Source organism: Gigantopelta aegis, chromosome 5 (assembly GCF_016097555.1).
Source record: "Gigantopelta aegis isolate Gae_Host chromosome 5, Gae_host_genome, whole genome shotgun sequence".
Taxonomy (NCBI): domain Eukaryota; kingdom Metazoa; phylum Mollusca; class Gastropoda; order Neomphalida; family Peltospiridae; genus Gigantopelta; species Gigantopelta aegis.
The window spans coordinates 3,732,981-3,757,092 of NC_054703.1; the positions used below are offsets into that span (position 1 = coordinate 3,732,981).

Sequence of the window (24,112 nt, forward strand, 5' to 3'; positions counted from 1 at the left end):
GAACTTCCCAAACGTATCTGACCTCACTTTCGTTCGGTCAGATACGTTTGGGAAGTTCACTCGTTTCGTAAAAATGATATCTAGCGAAAACTCGTATAGTATTCTATATTTATTAAGAACGCATCAGTGGAAACGTGCTAGCCGCGCGGGTAGAACCGCTTAGCGGCTAGCCGCGCGGGTAAAACCGGGCCAATGGAAAGGCAGCCTAAATCGTACTTTGATACTGATTGGCGTAATTTATTCATTTTAAGTTAACTACGCGTATTTTATTGTTATAAACTTATTTGTATATTATTTTTTATATCATTTTGCTTTTAAAATGAGCTATAATATGGTCTCGTGACATGTTTCCTTTAATTTTTACCTGTATCATTCTTTATTTTTAAAGCATAGGTGGGGACATTTATGATGCTAGGGATTGACATGCATAAATCTCAGCTGAAGATTCACAAACAACTTTGACCATCGTTTTTCCAGCTGTGGTTTTGTTCTGGTTGTTGGAAGCTCCCTTTTTCATAAATATTCCTGCAACCTAACCTTTGTAATCATTTTAGGAGGCACATTTTCATCACTGATCCAGGAATTTATATCATGATCGTCCATGTTTGTTTAAACCGGAACGCGCCAGAAGTAGAGAGTGGTTAGAGGACGGAACTCTGCCTATTTTTTTCTTCGAATTTCTAATAGAGGCTATTGCTAATGACGTCACTTTCTAATGACGTCATTAGCTTTCCGGGATCAAATAGACAATAACATTGGGGGGTGGGATTGGGGGTGGGAGGTAGAGGGGGACTGGGTACTGGTAACTTTCCTCAGCTACTAGTCCCCCGGGCCAGTGAAAATATTTCCTAATTTCTACCACTGACTTTGAGTTTGAGGTTAATAACATAACATACTATCAAATAAAAATGTTTTTGATTTTTTGTTAACAAATAACTATGCAAGGTATTTACTGTGGGTTTTTTATTGGTAGCTGTTTGGGTATTAAGAGTGTCAACAAGGATTCCGGGTGGTTTCACCCTTTAGCCAATTTTGAACCCTGTGTTTCGCAAAGGGAGACAACTCTTAGCGCCTTATTATCTTGCGTATTTTAAACGTTTATGATTATGTTGTAATCGTATCGGGAAAACAAAATTGACACCCGCAGCCGAACAAAAATATTTGGCGTGTTGTACTAATTTGTAGAACCTGTAAAAAAGCATGTCAAGTTATTACTTAAAATATGTTCGTGATAATTAGCCCAAGTTCTAACACGGTAACTGATTATGCAGTGAGGCGTGTTGGAGAAACTTTTGTCGATCTCATAACCATATGGCGCTGATAAAATATAGAGCATGTTCTGTCTTCTGCTGGCAGATTTGTAGTGTGTTTTGCCATATTCGATTCAGTTTCAGTGCTTTTCTCTTTTTAACTGGTTCCATATTCGCCAGACCCTAAAATCGGTGGTCGCCCAACGGACTACCTTTGTAAAATTCATAGTCGCCCTTAGCCAATAAAGTTGCCACGGGCGACCGGGCGACTGCTAATGTTCAACCTGCTATAGGACCGTGATGCACCATATCCCGATATCCTGTAATTACCCATCAGTTTGTTGGTATATTCAATTTTTAGTCATTTTTAATGTAAATTTAATTTAAAATTATATTCAAACAAACAAATAATAAATGCTGTTTTTGAAATTGTACGTAAAGAACTGTTACCAGATGCAGTCTTTATTTTGTTTTGGACGCTGTCTGTGGAAGTTGTGATTAAGGTCAACGAAAGTCACTTTTCGCACCCTTGTTTTGGCTGCGTACACAATAAATATAGCATATTCAATGGTAATTTATGAAACAATTTATTTGACAAACTACTTTTTATTCGTTTCACATTTTAAACTTAAACTTAATATTTTGTGCAGAATTAAGAAAAAATAAAATAAATACCGACCTGAAAAGTTAACAGCGTTGTCTGCGTGTTATAGAATTTGGACAGGGATCAAGGCGTTATTTTAATGTGGCGAAGCATTGTAATAATATAGCTAATTTTGAATTTGAATGACGTCAGTATTCCAATTATGTCACTTTGCATCTCCTTACAATAACCATAAACGAAGTACATGACGTTTCTGTTTTCAGAACGCTGAAAAATATTCCAATGCAAAATTGCTATTGATTTTTTTAATGTGTCTGAAGAAAATCTTGTGATTAAAAAATTGTACCTTTAACGAAATATGGATTTCAAGTGAATTTACGGTGAAATATATTATATTTATTGTGTACGAAGCCCGTATAATTTTATACAACCTCTATAAAGATATATGCTAACATTTCGTTGTACACAAATTTATCAACTGTACCAATAATTCCACCACCTAAATAACTTGCAATAACACTTCATGTTAAAACCGTGTACACAAAAAAATATACATCTACTCACGGTTACGTAAAGCCCAGATAACCCCTTTTCAGGTAAGTCTCTCTCTCCTGACTTGTGTACTGTCCTCTCCTCTATTCTGCATTTTTATACCTTGTATTAAATCAACTCGTTTTTCATTGGCTAACTAATATCTGCAATGTAGCAAGAATGCCTCAAACAATATACACGTGCAACATACCCTTCCTGATCAGTACTCCCTTGCTTTAGAGAAATGTACATATTGCACACAGAGTAAAAATAAAGATAGACTTGCCTCTTGTCTAAACAAATACGTAATCACAAATTAAACTAAATATATAATAACCTTGACTTGTGACATACACATTATTGCGTAATATCAACAAGTATATTATTATATTTAATTAATAAAACGGTTAAATGTGACGGCTATTATATATAACAGGTGCAGCCATTTTGTTTCATGCCAGTGAATATGCGCCGGTGGTTACGTAATACTTAATGCTAATGTCAGGAATGAGGGTTAGAACTAAAGAAACAAATCTACCGGTTTTATGGCGAGATAATAAAATAGCATTGCAATGTTCGGTAATAATATACATCCCAGTAAGCCAGCAATAAGTATATATTATTTTTTCAATACAAAATAAACCACCATTGTCAAAGTGGCTATACAACAAGTCGAAATAATTATGCCATGTTTTGTCCATGCATTAACCTACGTACTGAAATGATACACGGAATGTTTTCTTAGTTAATTGGTATTTTCTGTTAGTTGCCTCTACTTGTGATTCCTGATTGACGCTGTCTAGACACAAAAATGCATACCAGTATTGTGTCGGCCCTAAAATGGTAATGGATATGGTTTATTACTGTAAATAGTTCTGTAAAACTATTGATTAAGTAGACTGTCCCATCTAAAATCACAGAACTGACCAATTACGTAGTTTCAAAGAAATGAAAATTATCACTTGGGTATCGTGAGTTGTCGTTTTTGCTTCAACGTAGCATACCAATAGGCCTAATAGTGTAATTTTTCTTTGGATTATTTAACAGAAAAAATGCTACAAATCCATTTCATTCCGTTAATGCAACTTCAAATATATTTAGTTAAATAGTTTATTATATTATCACGTCATGTATGTGGTTTTACAACTCAGGTTGATCAATGGATATAGTTATAAATGGATAAAATTGGTCGAAGATATATTTAACCAGCTAGGCATGATAAATGTTTGGATGTCGCAGAACTTTTCATCCATAAAAATACTTCTTAAGCAAGTAAAATTAAGACAAAACGACCAGTATTTACAACGATGGAATAGTAACAGCTGTATCATCAAGAGGTAAAACGTACACTATATTTAAAGAAAACCTTAGATTAGAAAAATATCTTATTATATTACCACAAACATTTTGGGCTATATTATTCAAATTTAGAACATCTAACCACTACTTACCAATCGAAATAGGACGCTGGAACAACACCCCAGTAGAAGATCGAACGTGCATATTATGTAACAATAATGGCATTGGAGACGAATTTCACTATTTATTCACATGTACTTATTTCACTAACTCCCGTAAACATTTCCGTAAGCCATATTATAATAAACCAAGTATGTTGCAATTTAAACAACTAATGACGAATAGCAAAATAGGTGTTCTCAAGAAATTACGTAAATTAATAAAAGAAATTGTTGATAAATGCAGTAAAACCTAAAAGAACACTGGCCTATAATTATTTCCAATGTCTATCACTACCCAAGTATACATATACATTGGCGCGTGTCTCATTACAACATTGTGGTAGTAATTATTTACAATGTCTATCACTACCCAAGTATACATATACATTGGCGCGTGTCTCATTACAACATTGTGGTAGTAATTATTTACAATGTCTATCACTACCCAAGTATACATATACATTGGCGCGTGTCTCATTAGAACATTGTGGTAGTAATTATTTACAATGTCTATCACTACCCAAGTATACATATACATTGGCGCGTGTCTCATTAGAACATTGTGGTAGTAATTATTTACAATGTCTATCACTACCCAAGTATACATATACATTGGCGCGTGTCTCATTACAACATTGTCGTAGTAATTATTTACAATGTCTATCACTACCCAAGTATACATATACATTGGCGCGTGTCTCATTACAACATTGTGGTAGTAATTATTTCCAATGTCTATCACTACCCAAGTATACATATACATTGGCGCGTGTCTCATTACAACATTGTGGTAGTAATTATTTACAATGTCTATCACTACCCAAGTATACATATACATTGGCGCGTGTCTCATTACAACATTGTGGTAGTAATTATTTACAATGTCTATCACTACCCAAGTATACATATACATTGGCGCGTGTCTCATTACAACATTGTGGTAGTAATTATTTACAATGTCTATCACTACCCAAGTATACATATACATTGGCGCGTGTCTCATTACAACATTGTGGTAGTAATTATTTACAATGTCTATCACTACCCAAGTATACATATACATTGGCGCGTGTCTCATTAGAACATTGTGGTAGTAATTATTTACAATGTCTATCACTACCCAAGTATACATATACATTGGCGCGTGTCTCATTACAACATTGTGGTAGTAATTATTTACAATGTCTATCACTACCCAAGTATACATATACATTGGCGCGTGTCTCATTACAACATTGTGGTAGTAATTATTTACAATGTCTATCACTACCCAAGTATACATATACATTGGCGCGTGTCTCATTACAACATTGTGGTAGTAATTATTTACAATGTCTATCACTACCCAAGTATACATATACATTGGCGCGTGTCTCATTACAACATTGTGGTAGTAATTATTTACAATGTCTATCACTACCCAAGTATACATATACATTGGCGCGTGTCTCATTAGAACATTGTGGTAGTAATTATTTACAATGTCTATCACTACCCAAGTATACATATACATTGGCGCGTGTCTCATTACAACATTGTGGTAGTAATTATTTACAATGTCTATCACTACCCAAGTATACATATACATTGGCGCGTGTCTCATTACAACATTGTGGTAGTAATTATTTACAATGTCTATCACTACCCAAGTATACATATACATTGGCGCGTGTCTCATTAGAACATTGTGGTAGTAATTATTTACAATGTCTATCACTACCCAAGTATACATATACATTGGCGCGTGTCTCATTACAACATTGTGGTAGTAATTATTTACAATGTCTATCACTACCCAAGTATACATATACATTGGCGCGTGTCTCATTACAACATTGTGGTAGTAATTATTTACAATGCTATCACTACCCAAGTATCTATACATACCCAAGTATACATATACATTGGCGCGTGTCTCATTACAACATTGTGGTAGTAATTATTTACAATGTCTATCACTACCCAAGTATACATATACATTGGCGCGTGTCTCATTACAACATTGTGGTAGTAATTATTTACAATGTCTATCACTACCCAAGTATACATATACATTGGCGCGTGTCTCATTAGAACATTGTGGTAGTAATTATTTACAATGTCTATCACTACCCAAGTATACATATACATTTGCGCGTGTCTCATTAGAACATTGTGGTAGTAATTACAATAATGTGACATTACATTACTTTTTTCTAATTGTATTTTATTATTGCATTTATTATTCTATTGTATTTGTATTATACTGCTGTCTCCATTACTGTATTGCATTTGTATTAATACCATTGTTCTACTGTCTCCTGTAAACCCTATCTTGTCACTACAGTTTATATATCATGTTCCTCATATGCCGTTGAGTAACGGCCTGAGCGTAATACAGTTCTCAAAGAGAAGCGCCTTGTAAATTACCGCTTTTGTTTACTTTCTGCATACAGGAATTGGTCAGGAGCTGACGTCGCTTGACCCCAAGCTAAAGTAGGGGATGCCTCGAAAAGAAAAGAAAATGCCTGCACCCAGTTAGCAGGAATAATAATGGTGTCTTTTTTATTAACACTAAAATTACGCGTTTTTCATTTGTGAAAGTGTCAGTATGTGTTGGTGGTCCGGGTATGCATCTTTCCAACACATAAGGCTCATGTTTTAGTTTACTCTGCCTTTAATGGTGCAAATATAATGGGCATCCATAATAAAATGAATACAAGTGAAATTTCAAATGTGTTGTCACAGGGTTCTGCCCAGGATTTCTTGAGTGGTGGCAAGTTTTCCCCCAATGTATTTGGCAGCAAAAGGCGGATGTGGCGGGTGTCTGGGGGCCCTCCCCCAGGAAATATTTTTAATGCAGACTCTCAGATGCGATCTGAGCAACTCATAAGGCCCCTAATACAGTTTAAAATCTTGTGCTTTTTTTTTCAGATTTTTAATGTAATTTTGTTCTATTTTCCTCTGATCTTTGTAATAACACCATATGATGATATGATATGATATCAACCTGCTTATAAATAATATGTGTGTTTGTTTTATTTTGTGTGCTGATAGTTTGTTATGCTTCACTGCTGAATGAAACAAAAAAGATATAATTTGTGATGCATTTGTTTATTTTGCTATAATAAGCCTATTGATAATCTATTCATTCCAAAGACAAGGGGACAGTGAAGATAGATAATGTTGCAATGGCCAGCAAGGCAGGGAAATCACAATTTATTCAACTGTGAGTAAGACAAGGGGACAGTGAAGATAGATAATGTCCAGCAAGGTAGGGGAATCACAATTTATTCAACTGTGAGTAAGACAAGGGGACAGTGAAGATAGATAATGTCGCAATGTCCAGCAAGGCAGGGAAATCACAATTTATTCAACTGTGAGTAAGACAAGGGGACAGTGAAGATAGATAATGTCGCAATGTCCAGCAAGGCAGGGAAATCACAATTTATTCAACTGTGAGTAAGACAAGGGGACAGTGAAGATAGATAATGTCGCAATGTCCATGTCGCAATGTCCAGCAAGGCAGGGGAATCACAATTTATTCAACTGTGAGTAAGACAAGGGGACAGTGAAGATAGATAATGTCGCAATGTCCAGCAAGGCAGGGGAATCACAATTTATTCAACTGTGAGTAAGACAAGGGGACAGTGAAGATAGATAATGTCGCAATGTCCTGCAAGGCAGGGAAATCACAATTTATTCAACTGTGAGTAAGACAAGGGGACAGTGAAGATAGATAATGTCGCAATGGCCAGCAAGGCAGGGAAATCACAATTTATTCAACTGTGAGTAAGACAAGGGGACAGTGAAGATAGATAATGTTGCAATGGCCAGCAAGGCAGGGAAATCACAATTTATTCAACTGTGAGTAAGACAAGCTGGGACAGTGAAGATAGATAATGTTGCAATGGCCAGCAAGGCAGGGAAATCACAATTTATTCAACTGTGAGTAAGACAAGGGGACAGTGAAGATAGATAATGTTGCAATGGCCAGCAAGGCAGGGAAATCACAATTTATTCAACTGTGAGTAAGTCTGCGATTTTTCTTCCTTGCCCAAAGTTTCACTGCAGCCTTGAAAGGAAATCTCTCGATTGGTGGTCCTTCTATCACAACCCTCAGAATAGCATTCAAAGTCTATTCCACCATCCTATTTCGGATGTTTGTTTTGATCAGCTTCATTTTAGAGAAGGTTCTCTCTGGATCTGCAGTGTTTGATGGAAGAACCGTCAATATCAAGGCAAGTTTGGACATGTTTGGATATACATCACGTAAGGTCTGCCTGGTACATAGTCGCTCAACAAACTCCGTGTCTGACATATTGTGCTGGGTCTCTGTGGTGACACGAACTATGTAATGCTTAAGAGACAGCCACTCTCTCTGCAATTCCTCAGGGGATGTGAAGACATTTGAACCTTTATAGAAATTGTGTATAGCAGTGACCTTGTCTGTGCCATACTCTGGAAGCTCCTGAGCAGAAAGAGCCAGAACACCAGTGGGCCTGAAACGAGTGAGCTGCAGAGCCATTTTCATCAAACCTGTCCTCTAGGTTTTCAACAAGACAGTCTATGTACTTCTCCCTGATGTTCTTTTTGAAGTGTGTCTCGTCAGTTTTCTTATGAAGGAGTGAAATGTCAGCTTCACTCAGACCAGTTTTCACCATCTCGAGATATTCAGGAAGCCTTTTAAGATTGTCCCCATCAGTTTCCTTGTAGGTCTTAAGGCTAGAAATAGTTGCAATGACCACATCTCTTACCATGGTATAACCAGACTGCTGCTTCTGGAATATTTTAGACAGTGCATTTATATGTGGCAGGATGTCACACAGCAGCAGCATTGTGGCAGCAAATGTATATGTTGTCACAAGTCGACATAGCCCAATTGCCTTGGCATCTGTCCTCTCTGTCCCTTCTCTCTGGAGAGCAACAATTATATCTGGATAAGCCTTTCTTACTCGTTCAACACTGTGACCAATGGACAGCCACCTTGTGGCTGAAGGAGCAAGACGTTTACCAGGTAAACCTCGTGCACCTTCAGTCACAAAGTCTTTCTCAACAAAAAGAATGTTCTGAACTACGAGAAACCCAGCCGTTCTTACATTACTGTTGTCAAAGAAGTTATATAGTTGATTCAGTACATTCTCAAACATTCTTGGCAGCCTGAGATGATGCCAGATTTAGTCTGTGGGCAGTGCAGTGGACCCCTATGAGGGTGGGAACCTTATCCTTCAATTTCTTTACAACCCCATTTTTTCTGCCAGTCATTACACTCGCCCCATCTGTCCCTACTCCCCTCATCTTCATAATTTCCAGACTGGCACCCTCAATATATTCTGCGACCCTCCTTGTTATTACCCGAGCATTAACAGAAATGGTCCCTGCCTCACTGGGGTCAGCATCTGCATTGCCTTCATTTCTAGCGGCATTGGCTATTGCCTCAATTTCAGGCTGTAATGCATCTAATATTTTCAAGAACTTGACCTGCAGCTCACCATTAGCACTCATGTATCTGGCATGTATAACTAACTGTTCTATATTCGTAGTCACTTGACTCATCGAACATTATTGCAAAATGCTCTGAATATTTCAGTTCATTTAAAATACCCTCCTCTATTACCTCAGAGATGATATAGAGCATTTCCTGAACACTCTTATGAGAGGTATATGTGGCATTCTTAGCCACACGTATTTGGTCCTTAACATCTAAACCCGGTGAGCAGGTCAAGCAAGGGTTCATAGTTTATACTGTGTGCTACACGTCTCTTTACTAGAAAATACAGCGCCGCAAAAGCTTTCTCCATCGCAGATGCTGATACTTCAGGATCAGCTGCCTGTTCACGTTTCTGTGCACCACAGTGTGAATCTGTAGTTTCATGGTCAGTTATAGAGACTTGTCTTAGTCTTGTGCAGGCGGTAGTGTTCCATGTTGTTCGGCTAAAAGGTAACTTATTGTACGTTTGGCATATTAGGCAGGTCATGCCTACCCCTGGCTCATACTGCAGCCAGGGGCGACCCTTTTTCCAGCCTGGATTGAATTTACTTGACTGCTTTGCCTTTCCTTTAGCATGCTTGTTTTTTTTTTTTTAAACCTTCTTGACAGATGTAGAGACAGCTTTAGATGACTCGGGCTCAGGCTGGACCAAAGGATCAGGCTGGGGCTCAAGTAAATGCTCAGGCTGGGGTTCAAGTACATCTGTACCAGCACGCTACATCAGTCAGAATGGTTTTTACACTAAGTTACGTTAAACGTAGTGATAAGGTTGAGAACCAGTTAAACCACTTGGCTATTTTTGTTTTGAATTTAGTAATCGTTAGGTTTTTATGAATTAAAAAAAAAATAATATAACATCGATTGACATCGGAAATATTTTCCATCAACCGACGCACACAGATTTTATTTGGGAGTATTTTAGGTAAATATTGCGTCAAATACGCAGGATTTCTGTGTCACGTGGATGAAGCGCAGCAGTCGAGCAGACGATAGACGATAAGTCTCAGTGGTGGGCTCAATTCCAAGTAGGCCAGCTAGCTGTGAGATTTCAGCCTCATAAATTGAACAAAATGCCATTCATTTTAATCAAGCGACTACTTATATTCCCATGGGATTGTTCTCACCTAAAGAACTTGTCTAGCGGGCCTATGAGATTGTTTCATGTCATTTTACATCAGCTGGATCAGCGCATGCGCATGGAATAGCAGGTGATTGCAACGTCACTCGCAGCCGTCTGAGATACTACAGTAAATGTAACGCCGGTTATGATGCGTGTTTGTTTAAAGTTGCGGAAAGTACGTCACAATTGTAACTGCTTCATGGTGAAAATAAAGAATTATTTAATGCCTGGTGATAAAAGTAGTGGTGGTCGGAAAAAGCACTTCTTGAGCTTAGTGGTGGTCGGGCATGTCTGAGTGCTGGCAAGGCCAACCAGTGCCGACCAGCGCGGGCAGAACGCTGTTGTCATTTGTGGTTAGTTTTCGTATTTGGTCGTCATTCAGTAAATGTTTTTTTGTTTGTTTGTTTTTTAATTACCCCCCCCCCCCCCACACACACACACACACATAGGCGGCAGCAAAGGGTGGGGTGAGCATGGCTCATCTACAATGAGGAATATTACGACAATTTTAGGAATTTGGAAACAAAAACCGGAAAGTTCCGATTCTGTGTGCAGTAAATATCAGGATTTATCGAGACCAAACGAGACTGCGATACTTTTAGACATTGTCAATCTGTCACGACAAATTTTGATGAAATACATCTACAGTTTGTATGTTTAACAGGTTTCATTGGCAAAATAGTTTTGACTGTCCACAACATTATCTGACAGTATGTAACACGGGCGCTTGTGTCCTGGATGGAGTTAATAGTCGGGCAGAATAATGGTTATACCTTGAACTAAGGTACATACGATGTTTTATGATGGTTTTATGTCAGTTTATGTGTCCTGATTCAGAAACTGCATGATGACACTTTGTCATCATTGAGCAATTTTTTTCGACGGTCATTTTAAAAGCACCACCCCAGGCTGAAAAAATACTGGGGGTTTTTTTCTGTTAGGCCCATTGCGTCATGCTATAATGTTTTATTTGTACAAGATTATTAGAAGACCCATACCTATTTGGATACATTTTACAACAAAAAAACACTAGCAACATTTCAGGGGCGTTTGCTGACAGCCATCTTGGTTTTCAAAATAGCCGCCATTTAAACATTTCTTTTTAAAATATTACTGCACCCAGGCAAATAAAACAATTGTTTTAAGTTATATACAGGTAGGTGGGCATGCTTTCACTACATAAGCAAGACTATTTGTAATCTGTATTGTTCAATATGAAAATGGTAACAGTTTGGGTGGAGGATTTTCACAGGAGAAAGTTAAAAATAACAGACTTAAAAATAAAAATCCGAATTTAATCTAATTTACACTTTGCAAGGAACATGATATTTTGGCACATTTAAAAAAAAAAAAATTATTTTATTTTATTTTAACTAATGTCTATAATATACTTTAAGAGTATTTCCATGCATTTATGCCAGAGTAATAGTCTATACTTGTATTAAAGGGATTGGACTATCCTAAGTTTGTAGCCGTTTCAAAATGTTTTCGAGAAATAAACTATTAATGCATTATTAAAATTAAAATTTATTTATGTTTTCTTACTTAGAATGTGATTATCTCTATAATCCATGTATTTCTGGACATTGTAATGTTTTTTATCTCAATATCTATTTTTGTCTAAAATAATTTCGAAGGTAAACATTTATAATTTTTTACAACGGCTAAACGAAAGAAAAAAAAATTGCAACCAAAGATCATTCCAAATGTATTTATTGATATAATGTTTTATATGTAAAACATTTTAAGGTAAGATAGTGTTTTAAAGCACCTGGAAAAGCAGTATGTGTATTTATTTTTTTGGTGAGGCAGGCTGATGATTGCCCGAATTAAATAAAAATGCACGGATCTGGATACCAACGTTTATTTATATTTGCATTATTGCCAAACAGATTACGACTAATATTGTGGTTAAAATGATGGAAATACATGGTGGACACATTTCAGGCTAGCTCATTCTGCCCGAATATCCCTATTGTCTTGCTAGGTCTGAAAACACAGGTTTGTGCCTTTAATGAACTTTAGAATCAGGACCCACAATGTTACGAATTTTGATATGTCATATACATGTATTAAAAATATTTTAATATATAACAAGCTATAGTTTTAAAAGAATTGTATATTTTAGGTAAACGGTCCAAAACCAACTTGGAAATAGAAGAGTACTTTTAAAAGTAAAATTATATTTTAAAAACATTTAACAAGTAACTGTTAAATTAATAAAATCACCTGAATCACATGTACCATATATCAGGTGAAATTATTTACATATGTAAATGCAGATATAGGCCGGTAGCTGTCGAATTTCATTGGCTATGGAACGTTTGCATTGCATGGTTACGTTATGCATCTTAAATACGGTACAGATTAAATAACTTTGTTAACAATAGGGACGTTTTCCTTTTAAATACTTATTTTTCCTTGCTTGAAATATCATTCTGTGCACATCCCTGAGCTGATTCAGAGGTACTTGCATTTAAGGAAGCTGTATAAAGGTTTTTAGTGTATGGCTGTATACCTTCGCGACTTTCGTAGCCTCGTTTGGAATCTGTGCAGAAATACTGTTATCGTCTTTTATATGCTAATGGAAGATTCGTAATCATCATGTTACATACACTCAATCTTTATACTGGTTATGTGGATTACTGGAACCAGTTTTCTTGGAAAAAAAGGTTTGATTTAAATGGCGAAGTCTCTTTAAAATAACACACTAATTTGATGTGATGTACCTTCAGACCAACGCTGTGCTTCAACAGTACTGATACAGCCCTTAATAAAGAGGCAAATGTCTGGGTTACATCATGTGATGTACCTTCCGACCAACGCTGTGCTTCAACAGTACTGATACAGCCCTTAATAAAGAGGCAAATGTCTGGGTTACATCATGTGATGTACCTTCAGACCAACACTGTGCTTCAACAGTACTGATACAGCCCTTAATAAAGAGGCAAATGTCTGGGTTACATCAGGTGATGTCATATACTGCAAATACCTGGACAGATTGGTTTCCCAGGTGTTTTTGTTTTTTTAGCTGTAGCAGTAATGTTAATCACTTGACGTTAGGTTTATAGTCATGTAAAATTGAACAAAATATTGCCACTTTCAGCAGAAGAATACCAGCAATGCAAATATACCAGTATCGTCAGACACCACTTTCTGTGGGGTTTTTTGTCTTGGTGATAAATCTCTCCACTTCCATGTGCATGCTGTTATAGGATGTGACACCATCACCTACTATATATATATATATATATATATATATATATATATATATATATATATATATATATATATATACAGTAGAATCTCATTGGCTCGAAGACTGTCGGTGCATCAAAGTCTGTTCGACCCATCGGGTAGTTCGAACCATGCATTCGGCCGTTGTCGGGTGCTTCTGTAACACAAAAACCAATCGGAATACCTCGCATATTTCCGTAAAACTGGCTTGGGCGAGATGGTCCGATTGACTCATGAGTAACGAAGTCGCCTTCAAATGTCGGATGAGATACATATTTGTAACTATTATTTATCACCGTTGAATAAACAAATAACAAACACACTGGTAGTCTGTATTTATAAATATTTATTAATTTTAAAAATCGTTCTTTATTATGCTGTTGTAGAATCTTTTGCGACATATTGACAACGTTGAGAAAAGAATGAAAGTGCATGAAGCACAGGCGGAGGCCCTTTACCTTTTATTGTTGCAATCACTACATTACATTGATCTCTCCTGTATTTCAAGTTAAAAACAAAATATGCCGACGCTCATGCGTAGAGTAGCGATTAAAATGATTAAAGTAAACGGCGAGGCCGAACTAGGCTCACCAATTGATTGGTGTTTCATGCAAGGTTCATTCAGCTCACGATTATCGTAGTACTATTATCTGTACTAGAAAGATAATTACCGATAGGTGCTAAATAAACAATATGAGAAGCCGGCATATGATCTAGGATTAATTCGTTCCACTTCCGAATTTATATTAACTTACTTTGTGACTGACGTGAAAGGGTCAATGAAAAATTCGTAAATAAATATAAATTATTTTTTGTATTTTTTCGGATAGACTTAGTCGTTCGAGCTATATATGTTTAATTTTACAGTTCGGACTAATAAACTGGTTCGAGAGAAAGCTTCTGTTCGACCCTAGGGGTATTCGACCAATCAGCACCAAAATAAAAGGGTTTAATAGAGAGAAAAAATCGTGACATTGTTCTTGGTTCGAGAATACCGGTAGGTTCGACTATTGGGCGTTCGAGCCAATGAGATTCTACTGTATATATATATATATATATATATATATATATATATATATATATATATATAATTTCTTTAAATTGTTTTTTTTTAAATACATATATACTATATCATTTTTATATATATATATATATATATATATATATATATATATATATATATATATTATTAGTAATGTTGAAACATGATGTTGGTCTGGAGGCACTGGGAGAACAAGAGGTAAACTTTCATTACCTGATCACAGCTGAACAGCGGGTTGCTGTACAAGACGAAACAATACATATATCGTCCATGCACCACTTGAAACACTATATTTACAAGGAAAAGAGAAATTTTCAAAATCAAAAGTCTGCTTCCTACTGATCTTGCATTGACTGAGCACATCAAGCAAGTTAAAACCATGATGTGGAAAGCTGACGATTAGCAAAACCCATGAAATGTAAATATATCTGACTGTGGGTGCGAAATTATAAATGGCATACCCAGTCACTGTACCGGTGTGTGCTCCACCAAAGCTTATGGAAGTAACGGTATGTGACTGCTTTGCTAAAATGCCTGCTCAGGAATAACTGTTCATGTCAAGGCTTATCTTTCACCATTTTCTGACAATGAATGGCACCGGACATTTGTAATGACATCGTACATGCATATCACATTTTACAGTATAAATTATGTTTCAAAGGAGGCTGCTAATTTGAATTTTATGATTATTTTAAAACGACTTCGCATTGAAAATAAAACCTTTTCCCATAAAATCTGACAAAGATATGCGTTAATCTACTAATATATAAAAGTAGTATAAACATTTACATGTGTGTCATGTGACGATTACGAATCTGCCATTAACATATTAAATATGGTATCTCTTCACAAAACTGTTTCCAAAAGAAGTTACAATAGTCGTGAATGTATTCAACCATGAATTACTGTAAAGTGTTTTGTCTGCAGAGTATGGTTTCAACACCATCTGTAGTACGACTGAATGAGCACAAAGATGTGCATAGAATGATATTTAAAGCAAGGAACCATATAAGTATTAAAAAAATATATTGATGAGATTTAGAATAAGACTTCCCTTTCTAAGCACTAAATTAAATATGTTATTTCATCTGTACTGTGTTTAATGTGCAAAATGTGACCGCCTAAACGTTATATTAGCCAATGAAATTTGACAGCTACTGGTATATTTTAACATGCCTGCATTTACATATGTAACACAGTTCACCTTATATATCATACATATGCTGCAGATGATTTTATATTTGTCAATGTTTTATGAGAGATATTGATTTTTGGTAAAAATGTTACCGAAGGTTCTAGATATATCACAGAAGACTTCAGCTGGGGTTTAAGGTCTTTATTCAGGGATCACCTGGAGGGATGTGAGGGATGTGAAGATCCCGATGCTTATAAAAACATCCTCACACAAATAACGACCCTGGAATAACAAAAGGACATAAAATCAGTTACATTTTCCAGGTTACAACATATATTATTTCGCCATACATAACGCTATTTGCCAAGTACAAATTACTACAATATTATATTACTAATGTACATTTAACACCAACAGTTCAATTCAAAGAGACTCAAATCAAATATAATTATAATTCAAAGGTTAATTTAATTATCACATCATTGCTATAAGCATGTGCTAAGCACGTCATAAAACTATATAAATAACTGTCTATATATTCTATAACACACAGATACACGACATCACATATAAGTAAATATTTAACCTACCGACTGTGGGTCAGGACGTTTGAATAATGATGCTGGTTGTGGTACATCATTGATAACCTGTCAACAAAATGCGACTTATAAATAGGAGCACATAAAATATACACATAGAATATATTCATATATACACTTAATAATAAAGTAGATTAATAACTGATTTAGTTATTTACTTATTTGTATTATCGAACCTAATCAAATATTCGTCTTAGAAGACAAATATCCCTATATAATTATAAACATTATTAAACACTACTTTAACTCGTTCGCTATAGAATAAGTTTAATCAACTGCTTACACTAATATGCATACACTAATCTATTTTACTACTTAAAACACATGGTTATATCTTAAAATATATGTTTCTATTTACCTGTGCTGTTAATAACTGTGCCGTGCAGAACTTGATCAACATGAAAACTTGCAATGCAGAAAACCACCTCTGTCTTGCTTGAACGTTTAAAAGTCTCTGACTCCAGAGAACACCAGGTAACAAAAGAAACAATAGATGGGCTTACTATTGAACAGAACTTTATTTCTCCCAGGCCGTTACACAACGGCATGTGGGGAATATGAAATAACAATATTTGACAGTGACAAGATGGGTTTTACAGGAGATAAATATATATGTATACAGTACAATGCATATATGTAATAAATTCACAATGTAATATGCAATGGTATTAACACAGCTATGTATGGTGTGGGACAATCATCATACTGCACATGCACAAAAATATATGCATACACTCATACATATATACGTATACACATACACATACATACATATACATACACACATACATATACATACATATACGCATACAAACACACACATACATGTACAGATATACACACACACACATACATATTCGTAAACAAATAGATAATGGCAATAATGGATAGTGTATATATCTTCATTTGTAGGCAGCTGTAGTTTTAGGGTTTATGGAATTTGTCAATAATTTCTTTCATTAATTTGCATAGTTTCTTAAGGGCACTTATTTTATTATTAGTCATCAAACGCTTATATTTCAGCATACTGGGTTTAAAATCAAACGCCTTTTGGAAGTCAATAAAAGCACATAATAGTTTCTTTTTTCGTTTCTTTAAAATGTCTATCAGTGAATATATATTAAAAAGATGGTCTGTGGTGGAATAACCTTGTTGAAAAGCAGTTTGGGCTTCGTTCAATATGTCGTTTTCTTAAATAAATTTGTTCAATCGGTTATTTAAAATTGTTGTAAATAGTTTCGAAATGCAACATAGTAACGTTATTGGTCTATAGTTTTCTGGTAATAAGCGACTGCCTTTATTTTTGAAAATGGGTTTAATAACTCCAATTAGCCATTCGCTAGGATAAACTCCGTTTTCCAGGATTGTGTTGAACAAATTTACATAGATTGGCAACATCATGTCCACAGTCGTTTTAACATATTCATTGATGATGTTATCTATTCCTGGTGCCTTTCCATTTTTCAACTGTTTTATAGCCTTTATTATTTATTCTTCTTCTATCCTTTGATTTAAAACATTTTCTCCGTCTAAATCTATACTATCTATATTTATTTTTATTTCATTGTTATCTGTTTCGCCTTTGTTTAAATTTTTGAAAAACATATAAAAATCATCTAGAGGTGGTAAGTTTTTTTCTTCGTTTGGTCGTTTGAGTAGTTTATAAAAGGCTTTAGGGTCGGTTGTTCTTAGCTGACACATTTGGTTTTCTATATTAAATTTTTGGACTGATTGTTCTCTCAAAAGGTACTTTTTGTATGATTTACTTGCATTTGTTAGTCTTATCTTATTTTCTACAGTTTTATACAAGTTATAAGCTTTTTTGGCTTCGTGGTACTTTCCGCGTAGGTACATCTGTGCGACTTTCTGAACAATGTTCGATGACCTTTTGATTTAACAGACCGCTTGTTCGCCCGAGAGCGTGCACTGAGTTCAGGGTGAACACACCCCAAGCTGACAATTCCAAAGACACAGGAAAACAATAGAAACAAAATAAGAAATAGCTTTGCACTATTAGAGTATGTGATATGCAATTTAAAACATCCGGTTACAAAAACTTCTTTTGAAAGATACTGTTTCGAGTGATTCTTGGACATATACTCAATAAATAAAATTGTTATATTACAATAATTTTAATATAGAACATACAGGTTACAAATAGTCTTGTATATGTAGTGATCATGCAATCATGTTTAACAACCTTTATACCACTTTAAAACAAAGTTTAGTTTTGCCTGGAAGTGGTAGTATTGAAAAAACTAAATTTTACAATGGCGGCCATTTTGAAAACCAAGATGGTCACAAGTAAACTCCACTTACATGTTGCTATATATTTTTATTTATTCTTTAATGTTTGTATAAGGTATCTAAATAGGTAGAGGTGTTTTAATAACTTTGTACCTATAGAACATTATAGCATGACACAGTAGGCCTAACTAAGAAACAGTATTTTTTTTAGCCTGGGGGAGATGTTTTTAAAATGGCCGTAAAAAAAATTGCTCAATGATGACAAAGTGTCATCATGCAATTTGTGGTCCAGGATACCCTAAATGACATAAACCCACCATAAAACATCGTATGTACCCTAGTTCAAGGTTAGGTCAAATTTTGGCATCTGGCAACCCGACTATAATGGGTGTTTAGTTAGTACCACTTGATGGAACTAGCAATGCGCGTACCCTGTATAATATACGTTCTCACAGCATTTGGCCTCCTCGCTTTCTAGTTACCAAGGTAAACACCTACGGTCCGTTTTTTAACATTTTGACATTTATTGGACCTGCGATGTTTACAACTTCAGTGGCCAAAACAAGCGTGCATTTTCCGCCCAGATTTCAGGCGGAATCGATACAATCATGGAATGAATTATTTCGTGGCGAAATATGAGATGTAACAATAAATATAAACACTTAATGTATAAAGAAAACTTCCCGAGTTACGTTTTACGCATAAATAGACAGTTTGTCCAAATAGTAATCCTGCATTAATCCAATTTTCAGTTACGAACATAATCTCTAATATTCCCGACAGCCATTATAAGCACATTAAAAATGTTATTGAAAACTTTTGGCGGAATAGGATTATTTTTACTATTATTTGTCTCAGGTTCACGAGTTTCATCCACAATATACGATATTTAATGGAATATCACGTTTAATAACAATAATAATAATAATATAAAATAAATAATAATAAATAAACTAATTAATTAATATTTTTAAAACATCAATTAATAAATAATAAATTAATTAATAATAAAAACTCAATAATATAAAATTAATTAATACTTAATTGATCAATAATAATATAATAATAAATTACTGAATAATATTAGTAATTATAATAAATAAATAAGTATAAATAAATTATTGATTTAACAATAATAATAATAATAATAATAATAATAAAATTAATTTAATTATGAACTAAATAAAATGGTACTTTTTTCATTTATAAATCTTTCCTTTACACACACACGCACACGCGCGCGCGCGCGCACACACACACACAACACAGAGTGGGTGGGGGAGACAGACATAGAGGGATGGAACTGGGTGGCAAGAGATGACACATTTGCTTGTTTCTTCTTGTTGTTTTGTTGTTTTTTGTTCAATTAATGTGCATTATTGGTAATTTATGTTTCCCCATCTCTGTGTGTGTCTGTTTACCTTTTCCCAGAACTTGCTATGAAAGATTAATAGAAATATTATCAAAGATTAATGAAACTATTATAATCAAATTATGGGGCTGGGGGTTTGGGTTGTGGGGTTGGGGGTTGTGCATGTTATTAAAAAAAAAAAAAAAAAAAAAAAAAAAATATATATATATATATTAAATTGAATAAAAACCTTAAAATAAGTTCTAATTACCAGTAATTATAACTAAAAAAAATTAAAACAAAAAAAGAGTAAAAATAAATAAATAAATAAATAAATAAAACCCTTAAAATAACTAAAGACCTGCAATGAAAAGGTTTTAATCTCCAACTGAAAACACTTATTTAGCGCCAAATTTGTCACGTGATCAGAACGGTCATTCTGTCTCTTGTGTCGACTAAATCGTGTGATATTTTATTCTCAATTGCACATTTAATTGGTCGTAACTGATGATTTGTACTAACTGTCATTTGTTTATCCAGCAATTCTTTACAAAATATTAGAAACGTTTAATTTATTTGAACCGCCCCCCCCCCCCCCAAAAAAAAAAAAAAAAGAAGAAAAAGTAGTAGAATTCATTATTGAAATCATTTATCTTGGGTGCCAAATAATATATACAGCGTCTTTGCAAAAAGGAAACTACTTTTTATCAGCTGGCAATATCAATGCGATCGATTCACTCGATGAAGATGGAAATAAGAAGAAGAGAAAACTGTTATCCCACCGTAGAGGATCACTTAAAAAACAAATCTTTATTATTCTTCAGATATGTTAAAATGTGTATTAAAATAATGATGTTAGAACTTCGATTGGTTTAACAAAACGAATACCCGTCAATGTCAGACCGACACTCTGTTTTAACTGAACTCAGGCAGCTTGTACATCGTACCAACTTTTCAGTACCAGATACTGAGTGGCAAAGTAAGAGATGGGTATTACCACAAAGTCGAACAACATACAACGATATACGGTAACCAAACGTACCCCCACCCCTTTTTAATTTTTGAAATGGTGAGGTGGGGGGGGGGGGGGGTGATCACCCTCCTTTAATTTTCACCCAGTGAGAACACTGTATACAATTTAATGTCGTCCATAGAACAATTTTCATGTCATATTCACCGAAAGTTTGTCAACTTTGTCTAAGAAACACCAGATTCCGTTAAATGTTACCGTATGCTAGTAGTCCAGGATTCCATTTATAATAAATTATTGTTTATTGAAGTTTATTGACATAAATAGAAGAACTTTGACTACATGTACAGAAAGAAAAAATAACCTTTCAGTGAAGTATATTTGCTACAAAAGTCAGTGGGTGATAAATTCTTAAGTTCGAGCCCTGACATCCAATAGCCGATGATTAATTAATCAATGTGCTCTAGTGGTGTCGTTAAACAAACTTTAACTTTGACAACGGTGGTTTTATTTTTATTGAAAAATAATATACACTTATTGCTGGCTTACTGGGATGGATATTATTATAGAATATTGCGATGGATCCGCAAATATCAGGTATGTTCGTGTTTTCAGTTCTAAGAATAATTCCTGATGTGGCACGTTAAGTATTAGATAGTCACCTGCTCGCCAAAGGGCGTATTCACTGGGATGGTACACAATGGTTACGCCCGTTATATACAATAGCGGTCACCTTTAACCGTTTTATTAATTAAACATAAGATTATACTGGTTGATATTAAGCAATAATGTGCATTATATATCGTGGAATATGCATACCAGTCTATAAACTTTTCACCAAAGTTGTAGACGTCAAAATGACAAGTGTTGATCATTCCACCCATTTTTTCGTGTTCACCCTTCCTGTTGGATTAAAACAAACCTTTGTTTTTGCTTTACGTAAATTAAACGTTTAAATATTCGACTGCAGGTCTTTATATACTGTCAGGGAGATTATTAATGCATCGAGATGCACGTGCAGCAGGCATTTGTCATCTCTGTGAATGAAAGGAGTATATAGTGGCCTCACAGGCAGCACACATACATGATCAACCCGAGAAAGCTTGGATAAGGTGGGGGGGGGGGGGGGGGGGATTTCGTAAATATCAGAGTGCCCCCGGTTACAACTAACGCTGCACGTAAGTCGTGTACATATAATAAATCAACCATTATTCACTTATTATTTGCAGAAACTGGCAGATTTCCAATAACTGAAGCAGTTCGCGATGGCAATCGCCCACGGATTGAACATATTTTAATTTGTGATCGAACGGTTATTTTCGACTCTGCCACATTTCTCCTGAGTTATCTTTGCCTTTTTAAGAATGTCCTAAAGTTTGTATCAAAATTCGGATCCTCACCAATACCAAAATGCCATGGTTCGACGTGTTATTGCTAGCAAACGACAGAGGAAATTGTTTATAATGTTTTTATTATTATTATTTCTCGGATGAGAGAGTTACAATCGTAGATTTATGTCCAACTAAGTTACGGTTACGTTTACAACCGTCTTTGAGAATAAGGTGCTTTTTGCACGTAAACGTAAATCTACGGCAGACGTACGTCCTAGTCGTAGACGTAACTTTATACCTTTTCGTGAATGGGTCCAGGTGTTTAATTTGTAATAATTTTTACATTTCAAGTTTAATTTGTAATTGTTTTTACATTTCAAGTGTATAATTTATAATAGATTTTACATTTCAGATGTTTAGTTTGTAATTGTTTTTACATTTCAAGTGTAATTTGTAATAGTTTTTCCATTTCAAGTGTATACTTTGTAATAGCTTTTACATTTCAGTACCAGCATGAAGGTTACTACTTTTGACATCTTCGTCCAGGCATTGATCCTAATATTAGGTTTGTACTCCATCGTGTACTTAATTCTGGTTTAATTCTCACCATGTGGCTTGTTTCTACACGGACATTGTTCAATAACTCGTTAGGTGTGTAACATAGTGATAACTCCGACACCCCAGCACATTGTTTAATCACTTGTTCCTTGGGTGTGTAACATAGTGATAACTGTGATACCCCAGAACATTGTTTAACCACTTGTTACTTGGGTGTGTAACATAGTGATCACTGTGATACCCCAGAACATTGTTTAACCACTTGTTACTTGGGTGTGTAACATAGTGATAACTGTGATACCCCAGAACATTGTTTAATCACTTGTTACTTGGGTGTGTAACATAGTGATAACTGTGATACCCCAGAACATTGTTTAACCACTTGTTACTTGGGTGTGTAACATAGTGATAACTGTGATACCCCAGAACATTGTTTAATCACTTGTTACTTGGGTGTGTAACATAGTGATAACTGTGACACCCCAGAACATTGTTTAACCACTTGTTACTTGGGTGTGTAACATAGTGATAACTGTGACACCCCAGCACATTGTTTAACCACTTGTTACTTGGGTGTGTAACATAGTGATAACTGTGATACCCCAGAACATTGTTTAACCACTTGTTACTTGGGTGTGTAACATAGTGATAACTCCGACACCCCAGCACATTGTTTAATCACTTGTTCCTTGGGTGTGTAACATAGTGATAACTGTGATACCCCAGAACATTGTTTAACCACTTGTTACTTGGGTGTGTAACATAGTGATAACTGTGATACCCCAGAACATTGTTTAACCACTTGTTACTTGGGTGTGTAACATAGTGATAACTCCGACACCCCAGCACATTGTTTAATCACTTGTTCCTTGGGTGTGTAACATAGTGATAACTGTGATACCCCAGAACATTGTTTAACCACTTGTTACTTGGGTGTGTAACATAGTGATAACTGTGATACCCCAGAACATTGTTTAATCACTTGTTACTTGGGTGTGTAACATAGTGATAACTGTGATACCCCAGAACATTGTTTAACCACTTGTTACTTGGGTGTGTAACATAGTGATAACTGTGATACCCCAGAACATTGTTTAACCACTTGTTACTTGGGTGTGTAACATAGTGATAACTGTGATACCCCAGAACATTGTTTAATCACTTGTTACTTGGGTGTGTAACATAGTGATAACTGTGATACCCCAGA

The 24,112-nt window shown here is 35.2% G+C and overlaps 1 protein-coding gene across 1 annotated transcript in view; it reads left to right on the forward strand.

The window, feature by feature from the left end:
- The window catches only part of LOC121373743, a 47,693-nt gene that overhangs the window by 683 nt on the left and 22,898 nt on the right, over window positions 1–24,112 (forward strand). Inside the window, exon 2 of the mRNA XM_041500497.1 lies at window positions 22,854–22,912. Coding sequence (XP_041356431.1) covers window positions 22,861–22,912 — 52 coding nt within the window. The 5' untranslated portion in view covers window positions 22,854–22,860. The remainder of the gene's footprint in view (window positions 1–22,853; window positions 22,913–24,112) is intronic.